At 43.7% G+C, this 11,232-nt stretch overlaps 1 protein-coding gene across 1 annotated transcript in view; it reads left to right on the top strand.

Moving 5' to 3' along the window:
• The window catches only part of LOC307073270 (neurobeachin-like), a gene marked incomplete at both ends in the record, with an annotated part of 171,819 nt that extends 163,087 nt beyond the window's left edge, over positions 1–8,732 (top strand). Inside the window, 4 exons of the mRNA XM_079732974.1 lie at positions 1,307–1,408; positions 4,297–4,505; positions 5,225–5,376; positions 8,642–8,732. Coding sequence (XP_079589100.1) covers positions 1,307–1,408; positions 4,297–4,505; positions 5,225–5,376; positions 8,642–8,732 — 554 coding nt within the window. The remainder of the gene's footprint in view (positions 1–1,306; positions 1,409–4,296; positions 4,506–5,224; positions 5,377–8,641) is intronic.
• Between the last annotated feature and the right edge of the window lie 2,500 nt (positions 8,733–11,232).

The raw sequence follows: 11,232 nt of genomic DNA, 5'->3' as shown, positions 1-11,232 counted from the left end.
AGGAAGTGTTTTTCGCCACGGTTGTATCCATGACGACGTCAATGGTGTGTGTTCCTGTGTTGATGGCGTCCGTGGTGGCGTCCGTGGGACACGGTGGCCTGTGGGGATGTTGTGATGTCTTTATGATGTCATACATCACGCCAGCATACACTCGCTATGGTCATGGAATGCCAGGCTGTCGTGTGAAGGTTAAAAGCTCTGAAATAGCTGCAAAGGAGTCATATTAGATATATAAACACCTCAGTTGTAGTATATTTGAGTCTCAAATGGCTTTTGATTGCCTTGTGTCTTATTTTGGTATATTATTGCACTGTGAGTGCGATGCAAACCCTATTACTATATAATGACAAAATTAAGCCTAAAAAGAAAAAAAAATGTAACTGATAATCTTTATTATAACCAGCATCCCTTCCAAAGAAATCCCTGCCACTTTAAACATGAAGGAATAAAAAAATGAAATGATTATACGTAGTTTCTTCTTGATTAACCTTTACTTCATAATCATTTTTTTAAATTAAATTGTCCTTACCTTTTTTTTCCCACATCAGCATCCCTGCCAAATTAAATGGATTGCTAAAACAAATTGGTAAAATGACCAAATCTTAAAATAAATATTTATTTGTATTTCTTTAACTGCTATCCCCTCTTCCCCGTCTGATCCAAACAGAAGGTCTGGGTCGGAGGTCTCCTGGTCCTCATTATAAAGAGTCCAGGTGCCCTCAACACACACACACATACATCCAGCATATCACGTAGACTTAACCCCCCCCACCATCCATCATCAATCATGTGACATGTGGGATGGGATCCGGGGGCTTTGCTAGCATTGCTGGACATCCCATAATTTACATGACAATGTAAGAGGGAGACCTTGCGGCTGCCAGATGTTTGTCATTCCCAGGATGTGTGCATTTCCAGGATTTCTAATTATTACAAAATATATATTATCGCAGAAGATCTGTCTTTTATTATTTTTTTGGTGAAATAATGTTGGCATTTGGCATTTTATATAGTAATCGACTTGGGGGGTCAAACCCAGCCCCTTGTGGCCACAGATAAACCACTGAGAATCAAACTCTAGGAAGGTACAATAAATAAAGCCTGATTGCTCTTATTTTTAGGTAGGTAGTAGTCGTAGAAGTAATCTGATTCAAGTAGAAATAATGACTTTTACTTTTTTTAGACATGGATGTTGGACCTTCTACCTTGTTGGCCAGGGAGTTGGAACAGCATAGCTCATATCTTCTGTCAATCTAACTTGACCTCTTTTGGAACGTATCGCTCAGACATTGTTCTCGTCCTCCAGGTGACTTCCCTGCTCCTCGCGCAGTGCTGACGGGACACGACCACGAGCTGGTGTGTGTGGCAGTGTGTGCCGAGCTGGGCCTTGTCATCAGTGGAGCTAAAGGTATGGGCTAGTTCATTTTCTCTGGTCCAGAACAGTGGAGCTAAAGCTATGGGCTAGTTCAACTTCTCTGGTCCAGAACAGTGGAACTAAAGCTATGGGCTAGCTGCCCTGGTGTAGAACAGTGGAGCTAAAGGTATGGGGGTTACAATGCTGCCTTTCAGACATGCTGCCAGTCAGACATGCCGCCATTCCGACATGCCGCCATTCCGACATGCCGCCATTTCGACATGACCCCATTCCGACACCTTTCAGTACCGCCATTCCGACAGTCTATCAATCAGTAGCGCCGACTCCAGGTCAACATTGGGGGATCATAAATATTTCGTTCAAATGTGTTCAACCAAAAAGTAGCCATTTCAGTATTATTCATCTGTAATTTATTTGATTAATTCCAAATTTTGGTTATGATGATGTATGAAATAACCCATTCTATCAATTGACGACTGCATTTTACAAGTGTGTTACGAGCGCAGGGCGTGCACTTATTTAACATGCCCTGGGAATGTATAAATATTGTATGAAACTTAAAACTGGACCATTTATTCGTTAGAGTTGGAATTAAACTCAATGCAGGACCACTATTGGAGTGGATTGGACGAACATTGGAACGAAATTAGTTGTTTGGAGTGCCGCGGCAGAACGAATCAAGGAATAGGCGCAGTTAACTTCATATCGGCCCAAATGCAATACAATGCGCTATAAAAGGAGAAAGGCGAGAATATAGCCTGCCACAGACCAGCCCCTTTCCACACAAATCCTCAAAGGGGATCAATAAAAATAAACCAACAGTTTTTGCCCATAGAAGGGAAATCCGTTAAACATAGACTGTTATACAATATCCCTGACCTTTTTTTTTTTACCTATAGGTTTCCACTAAAAGTTTCCACAGTAAATATTCAATAAAAGTGTGTGTGTGTGTGTGTGTGTGTGTGTGTGTGTGTGTGTGTGTGTGTGTGTGTGTGTGTGTGTGTGTGTGTGTGTGTGTGTGTGTGTGTGTGTGTGTGTGTGTGTGTGTGTGTGTGTGTGTGTGTAAGATGTCAACCTCGTAGAGCTCCGAAAACATGACCTCAACACAGAGACAAACGCTCTTCAAATTAGCCTACACATATTTGTAGGAGTGAATTTGCTCCAAAATCGATTTGTTTGCTGACAGCCTGCTGCTGTGGAATTGTGGACAGGTGTCATCAAAATTTGATGACACCTGTCCACAATTGTGATCAGCAATGCCTATAAGGTGGGAACGGTGCGGTTCATCTCGTCAGTTCAAGTATTGTTTGTTCATGATGGAATAAAGATCAGTTCAACGGGAGCATTAGTGCCAGGCAGCACACAGCAAATTATACATTTATTTTTGTCTTGTAATCTCCCTGCTTCTGAAATGAGTAAACATCTCCGGCCAGCGCTTTCCACTGTGCAGATTAAATCGCGCAACATTCCACTGTGCGATTATCCCTGTTGCGTATGCCCTTTCATATTGTTGAAATCACATGCTGGATGCTTTAATCTTTCTATGTGTTTTTTAGTTAATGATCGGGCTATAATAAGACCATTGGCTATGTAATCGCGGACAAAAGGGGACATTTCATAGTGGATGGTGGAAACCAGGACATTTTAGCTTACCGACAGGCTTTTGCTGGGACTCGGGACACGCAACTCAAAATCGGGATCTGTCCCAATCACCAATGACGAATGTCAGTGTAGGACACTACAGCACATGCAACTAAGAAATAATCATATCAGTTAATAAAAGTAAAGTACCGCCACTCCGACCATGGAAACAGAAATTGTCAGAGTGGTGGGACGTTTGAAAAACAAAAACAATGGAAGTGCTGCCACTACGACAATTAGACGTCAATGTCGGAATGGCATTATGTCTGAATGGAAGGCGGCCCCCAGGTATGGGCTAGCTGCCCTGGTGTAGAACAGTGGCGCTAAAGGTATGGGCTAGCTGGCCTGGTGTAGAACAGTGGCGCTAAAGGTATGGGCTAGCTGCTCTGGTGGAGCTATAGGTAGGCCTATGGGGGGGGTCATCCCTATGTTCCCCAGGTCCTATGTTCCCTGGGTGCAAAGGGTTAGGGTCAGGTTTAGGGTTATGGTTAGGGTTAGGGTTAGGGTGAGGGTGAGGGTTAACCCTAAACCTAACCCTAACCCTAACCATAACCAATCGGAGGAGAGACATTCTAACCGATCACAGGCGAATCAGAGGCGGAAAAGGCGGTACTTGCCCCTACCATCCTACGAAAAAAAGATTTGCTCACAGGGTCCTATGTTCCCCGGTCACATACAAAGCGGGGAACATAGGACCCGGGGAACATAGGACCCGGGGAACACAGATACGCTCCCCCTATGGGCTAGCTGCTGTGGTCCAGAACAGTGGAGCTAAAGTTATCGGCTAGCTGCTCTGCTCTGGACCAGAACAGTGGAGCTATATGTTAGGCTAGCTCCTGTAGTATGGTCCAGAACAGTGGAGCTAAAGGTATGGGCTAGCTGCTCTGGTCCAGAACAGTGGAGCTAAAGGTATGGGCTAGCTGCTCTGCTCTAGCCTGTTAATTATTCTCAAATAAAATTTCTTTTCACTTCATATTTCGGTCTTAAATTTTATCCAAGCCGCTCTCAGAGACTGGGTTAGGTTGCGTCTACTTTAACCAATCACTCAGCAGATAAGGATTACACAATTTATGTAGCTCTGTTGTTGATTTTGAGCTGATAATTCTGGAAGTTTATTCCAAACAGCTTAGCTTGCAGAATCCATATACTTAATTAATGCCTGGAGGCAGAATCCAAACTGTGTTGTTTCCTGTTGGACACCACTCAATGGTACTCAATGAACGCATTTATGTGTTGGTTTTTATGGACGTGTGTGTGTGTGTTTGTACACGGTTGTTTAGAGGGACCGTGCTTAGTGCACACCATCACAGGGGACCTTCTGCGGGCCCTTGAGGGGCCAGACAGCTGCGGGGCCCCACGCCTCATCACTGTGTCCAGCGAGGGTCACTGCATCATCTGCTACCAGGGGTGCTCAGGGGCCGGGCACTTCTGTACCTTCAGCATTAACGGAAAACTACTCGCCAGCATGGAGCTGGCCGACTCCACCAGGGTGAGACAAGGATGGGCCAATTTATTATTATTATTATTTCTTACTTATTTTTAACGCATAACATTAACACTAACACTAACCTTAAGCTGACCCTAAACTCTGAAGCCCAAAGCACACGGCCCTGTTAGGGAAGACGTGAGAAATATGTTTCCTAATTTAAGCATCTGAATCCGACTTGAGTCCGGGAAAAGCTAGTCTGGAAATACAGCCCGCTACATTCACACTTTGTGTGCTTTGCTCCCATCAAGCAATATGATTGTATAGCTTTTTTGGTAAAAAAAATAAGTGCCAAGCACTTACAATTGCTAGGTTAACCCATTACAACAAATTGAGCTGGGATAAGACGCTACACAATGCTAAGTACTATTTTTAAGTGCCGAGACGTACAACATGCAATAAGTGCGTACATTAATAGCCAGGACGAACAAGATACAATGAGTGTGTACATTAAGTGCCAGGACGAACAAGATACAATAATTGCGTACATTAAGAGCCAGGATGTACAAGATACAATAAGTGCGTACATTGAGTGCCAGGACATACAACATACAACGCACAAGTGCGTATGAGCGGTGTTTTTATGATAGTAAGGGAGGAGAAGGCCAGACCGAGCCTAGACCCACATCAACACAAGACAACCCACAAGGCATGTGTTAGTGTGTGTAGTATCGTGGGTTTTTGTAATAAGGCCTGTGTGTTGGTGTGTGTTCGCGTCGTAGGCCATCCTGCTGAGCAGTGACGGCCAGAACCTGGTGACGGGGGGAGACCGAGGGGTGGTGGAGGTGTGGAGGGCATGTGATCTGAAACTTCACTACGTCTACCCTGGCTGCGACGCTGGTATACGAGCCCTGGACCTGTCACATGACCAGAGGTAGGGAACACACCGCCCGCTCACAGACATTGAGGTTTGAACAACAGAGATTGAGGTTTGAACCACAAGCGTTGAGGTTTGAACCACAGAGAATGAGGTTTGAACCACAGATATTGAGGTTTGAACCACAGGCTTGAACCACAGACATTGAGGTTTGAACCACAGGCGTTGAGGTTTGAACCACAGACGTTGAGGTTTGAACCACAGACGTTGAGGTTTGAACCACAGACGTTGAGGTTTGAACCACAGCCGTTGAGGTTTGAACCACAGGCGTTGAGGTTTGAACCACAGCCGTTGAGGTTTGAACCACAGGCGTTGAGGTTTGAACCACAGGCGTTGAGGTTTGAACCACAGGCGTTGAGGTTTGAACCACAGCCGTTGAGGTTTGAACCACAGCCGTTGAGGTTTGAACCACAGGCATTGAGGTTTGAACCACAGGCATTGAGGTTTGAACCACAGGCAATGAAGTTTAAACCACAGACATGGAGGTTTGAACAACGAACATGGTTTGAAACACATTTAGGTTTGCAAATACCCTCACCTCTAGACTATCCTGCCAACACAGATGATGTGTTACAGCGAGAACAGACATTGAATTATACATCGATTTGTTTACCAGGAGTGTGTGTTTTTTTCTTTGTGTGTCAGTGCAAGTTGATTGTTTGCATCTCCTGGGGATTTCCATGCATGCCTTTAGAACCCCGGAGCGTTCCCAAGTGGTGGTCCTCAAATAGAACCCACTGTTGCCATAGAGACTAGGGTTCCCGCGGCATGCGTATAATTCCCTCTCATTTGGGATGAAATCAGCCAATCACAAGCTCCTACTGCTGTTTAAAGATAAAAAAGTAGGCGTAGAATGGATTTCTTATTTTATTGTATAAACCGATGGGTACTTTTCCCCCTCAATTTACTTTTTTATTTAGTTATTTATCAGAGGCTTTTATGCAGTGAATTCAGATACATTCAATTACGGAGCAGGTTGGCCAGCCACTAGTCTACCTTGCCCATTTTTGTTATGGATTCCATTTAATTGATTTTGAAGTGTAGAGTTTAGTTTATCTATGACGTTTGGACAGAGACTGTGACTGTTTCACATTGTGGTGGAGGTGGACTCCTGGCTTCCGGGCAGTCTGGTATGTCTGGATCACGTCACCCTGCATGGATTCAATCATGTCCAGAATGAACCATGGGCTCCGCCCTCTAGAGCTGTCCCCACTCCCCACCCAACCAATCTGTACCCTCTCACTGTTGGTTTCAGATAAGATTAGAAACTTGACTCATCCCAGATTGGAAATGTGGATTTCACAGCAGAAAGTGCAGAACAGCAGTACAAATAACAGAAAGTACAGAAAATGTATACACACTTTGCGAATTGCAGCAATGTTAACGTAAATATCCAAAGTGTGTGTATGGATGACATTGTCTGTGTATTCAGTGTGTGTTCAGATGACATGATCCACGTATTTAAGAAACAACAGTAATCAGTTCAGTGCTGTCCCCGGCCCCAAACATTGACAGGCTTACAGCACAGTGTGAACCAGCTCCAAGGGAGCCAGCTCCTAGGCCGCTGCCTCGCCAATAAATGACATCTCAGTTGATTTAAGGTCTCCGGAATTCTCTTCCTCCTCCTCTTACTCCTCCTCCTCCCTCTCCTCCTCTCCTTCATCATCCTGCTCCTCCTTTTCCACCACTTCCTTTTCCTCCTCCTCCCCATCCTCCCCTTCATCCTCCTCCTCCCCTCCGTCCTCCCCTACTTCGTTCTCCGTCTCTTCCTCCCCCTCCCCTCTGTCCTCCCCTACTTCGTTCTCCGTCTCTTCCTCCTCCTCGCTCCGTCCTCCCCTACTTCGTTCTCCGTCTCTTCCTCCTCCTCGCTCCGTCCTCCCCTACTTCGTTCTCCGTCTCTTCCTCCTCCTCCCCTCTGTCCTCCCCTACTTCGTTCTCCGTCTCTTCCTCCTCCTCCCCTCCGTCCTCCCCTACTTCGTTCTCCGTCTCTTCCTCCTCCTCGCCTCTGTCCTCCCCTACTTCGTTCTCCGTCTCTTCCTCCTCCTCCCCTCTGTCCTCCCCTACTTTGTTCTCCGTCTCTTCCTCCTCCTCCCCTCCGTCCTCCCCTACTTCGTTCTCCGTCTCTTCCTCCTCCTCGCCTCCGTCCTCCCCTACTTCGTTCTCCGTCTCTTCCTCCTCCTCGCTCCGTCCTCCCCTACTTCGTTCTCCGTCTCCTCCTCCTCCTCCCCTCTGTCCTCCCCTACTTCGTTCTCCGTCTCTTCCTCCCCTCTGTCCTCCCCCACTTCGTTCTCCGTCTCTTCCTCCCCCTCCCCTCTGTCCTCCCTTTCGTCGTCCTCGTCCTCGTCCTCCTGGGTCTGGCTGTGAGAGGCCCCAGCGGCGAGGGCCGTGCTCCTGGTCCGAGAGGGACAGAGGGTCTTTCTGCTGCCTCTCTGTTCATTGTTCCCCACACTTGGCCCCCAGGGTGTAGCAGTTTAAGGCGACCCTGTGAAATCAGCTGCTCCTGCTGGGGCCCCCAGACACTCCTGGGTGTGGGGAAGACCAATGGGAAGGGCCAGCTGGGCGCACAAGAGCCAATAAGAAGCACTCGCTGGACGGCCTGGAGTTGAATGGACCTCTTCAGCTGGTCACCGGAGCTGGATAATTAGCCTCCGCCGCGGCGCGCCATGACCTCGCCGCTCTTGACCTTTTTTACTAAACTGATCTTATGCACGGAAACGCTCCGTACAGGCACAGAGAGATGTCTATCCACTGACACACGCACTCCAAGCAGAGCAAGACAGGGTCCTGTCAACAGTTTAATAAAGGAGTTTCTTAATCATGGAAATGTGGTTTCAAGCGGTGGAACACATACCTAACCCTTCCTTCCTGGGTGATCGTCAGTGTGTGTGAACCAGAGGAATAACATGTACATTCTTGAACTGCAATAGTGCTTAAAAGCACTTCATTAATAAGTAAATCATATATACATATATATTGTATACACATGTTTATGTCCTATATATATATATATATATATTAGCAGATGCTTTTAACCTAAGTGACTTACAGTACATCAGCATGTAATTTAGGAGCAGGAGGGGTAAGAGGGCAAATTGCTCAATGATGCCTACAAACCGACTGTGGGCATTGAGACGCAAACCCAGAACCTCAGCTGGGTGTCAAAGCACAGCAACCTAATGACTAGACAATGCTGCTTCAGATATAAAAACAGAGTTCTAAAAATGCTCGTTCAATGTTCTCCTATGCCTTATGTTGTTCCCAGGACCCTTGTGACCGGCATGGCGTCTGGCAGCATCGTGGCGTTCAACATCGATTTCAACCGCTGGCACTGTGAGCAGCACAGTCGCGACTGAGGCTTGGCTCCAGGTGAGGAACACCTGAGCTCACCTCACCAGGTAGAGAGCTAACCACACCCAGGGAGGTAAACCCCTCAACACCTACCCTCACCGGGAAAGGTAGAAGCCCTTAACATCAACCTCGCCAGGAAGAGCTAACTACAGCTCGCAAGGAAGAAACGTCTGAACCTGTACAGGTAAAAACCCAGGCATATACCTGTACAGGTAGAAACCCCTAGCTGGAAAGGAGGGAGTAACACCTGAACTGGCCTTTTCAGGTGGAATCACTTGAATGCACCTGTACAGGTAGAAACACCTGAACTTACCTCTACAGGCAGAAACCCCTAGCCTTACCTGGAGAAAAAGTGGAAACAAAGAACCTTACCTGTATAGGTAGGAACTCCTACCTATTTACTTCACCTGGAGAAGTGGTAGAAACACCTAAACATACCTGGCCAGGTAGAGATACATCACCTTACCGGCCCAAGTGGAACTACCTTGACTTTCCTGGAGAAGACATACACACCAGATAGCAAAGGTCCACAGGATACTACAAAATGTAGCCCTGAAGACGGATCTGGATCTGGATCTGGTTTGTCATGAGTCTGATATTTATCCCTGGAGATTTAACATCAGAAACTTCTACGTGTGCAGGCCAAGGGCCAAGTCTGGCAGGTTGTAAATTGGGATTAAGGATTGCCTGAGCTTCATATGTGAATAAAAGTTTGCACATGATAAAATGTATTGATTTAACAACAACTAAACATAAACATAATGTTTTTATACAACCTTGGTTCATATTTCAGCTGTGAACAAAAGATTAATCAAAACATCTGTTTAGGACGTTTATACAACATTTGTATGTCAACAGCACATCTTACCTGGAGTACATTTTAAGAGAAAAACATGAACAGTACATATGGACAGTTTCATATGTGGTAAAAAGACAATTGTTAAATTGTCTTCTTCAGTTAATACATAAATTACATGATGTAGCAATATTTAAATATTTGTCTTATTTAAAAAAGTTGACTACTTACTGTAAGAGAATGTGTCCATTTGTCGCTTGTTATAATTGAGCCGTCTGATTTATGGCGAAAATAGTTAATTGATTAATTTCCATTTCTGGACTGTTTGAAAGAAGGTCGTGAGGATATGTTTCTTGTGAGGATGAATCATAAGTTAAAACAAAAAAATATGTCTTAAATTACCTACTTGTGGGTCCATGGGAAAAAAAAGGAACATAAAGCAGTAATGTGTGTTAAAACAAGGCCAATGTCAATTGAACACAAAACCTGAATCACTATACAAAAAATATTACAGGTTTGATAGTTACTAATAAACTAATCCATAATGTATTTTTTTTGTGTCATGACCGTTTAAAAGTATGTCACAAAAAGCTACCATCTTGACAAAGTAGGTAAGAATTCCCCAATTTTTTTTTGATTTAAAAGGTCTGTTAAAAGTGTTAAGTGTTTTAAATCAGGAGAAAAAATCTGAAATGTTTAAACTAAAACTGTATGTAGCATCTGTTGTGTGAGACATTTAAAGTTTTAATTCATAAGAAATATATTTTCCATAAATGAACCAGACAAAATCTCATTATGTACAGTAACAGAAAGTATGTTTTCAAAGTCTGCAGTACATAATTTTCACACATTTCCTGGCCTAGTGAGTACTTGTCCATTTTTATAATGAGTGACTTATTGAATACATTTAATTTAAGTGTCATTAATCAAGTGCAAAATGAACAAAACATTCACATATTGTTCTGAATATGCAAATAGTTTAGTTTGTTAGATTCTTTAAGTGCAATATGTTTTTCTTTTTCTTAAATATTACATTATGCCTGCATTTTAAGAAATAATTATTACATATTTTGTTGCAGATTCATGTTGGTTTACATTTAATTGTGTGAAGCAGGATATTTTTTTGTTCAGTTATTGATTAAAACCATATTGTTTTGCATATGTTGCCTCTAAAAATGGAAAGTGTCTTTTATCTATATTGTGAAATGAAAATGACTTGGGTTTTTATAATAAAAAAGGATAAATAAATTATGTATATTGAATGATTAAGTTTAGGTATTAGGCTAGAGATGGTTAAGTTAAGGTAGTCGGTTAAAGGTGGTTATGGTAAGGAATTACGTTAAAGACAGTAAAGGTATCAGATTAGATATGGTTAAATTAGGCATTATGTTGGATATGGTTAAGTTGAGGGAATAGGTTAAAGGTGGTTAATACGTTTCTGTATCTGGTAGACTTGTATATCGGGTTGGAGTTAGAACAAAAGGTTTTAGACTGTGTTACACTGCCATCTAGTATCCATGTTTAGTACAACAGGAACACATACAGGTTTAAGCATAGATCCTGGGAGGATATTCAGTTTTGGGTGGAATGATTCATATTCTGTTATATACATATATACACTGGTAATAATACCAATGTTATTAGCCATTCCAAGAATACGATGGAATTATATAAATGAAAAAATAGTAGGCCAAATCGTAATAAGGATC

Source organism: Pollachius pollachius, assembly GCF_949987615.1.
Source record: "Pollachius pollachius genome assembly, chromosome: 3".
Classification (NCBI taxonomy): Eukaryota; Metazoa; Chordata; class Actinopteri; order Gadiformes; family Gadidae; genus Pollachius; species Pollachius pollachius.
The sequence above is the reverse complement of the archived record's forward strand: the minus strand, read 5'-3'. Positions and strand labels throughout refer to the sequence as shown.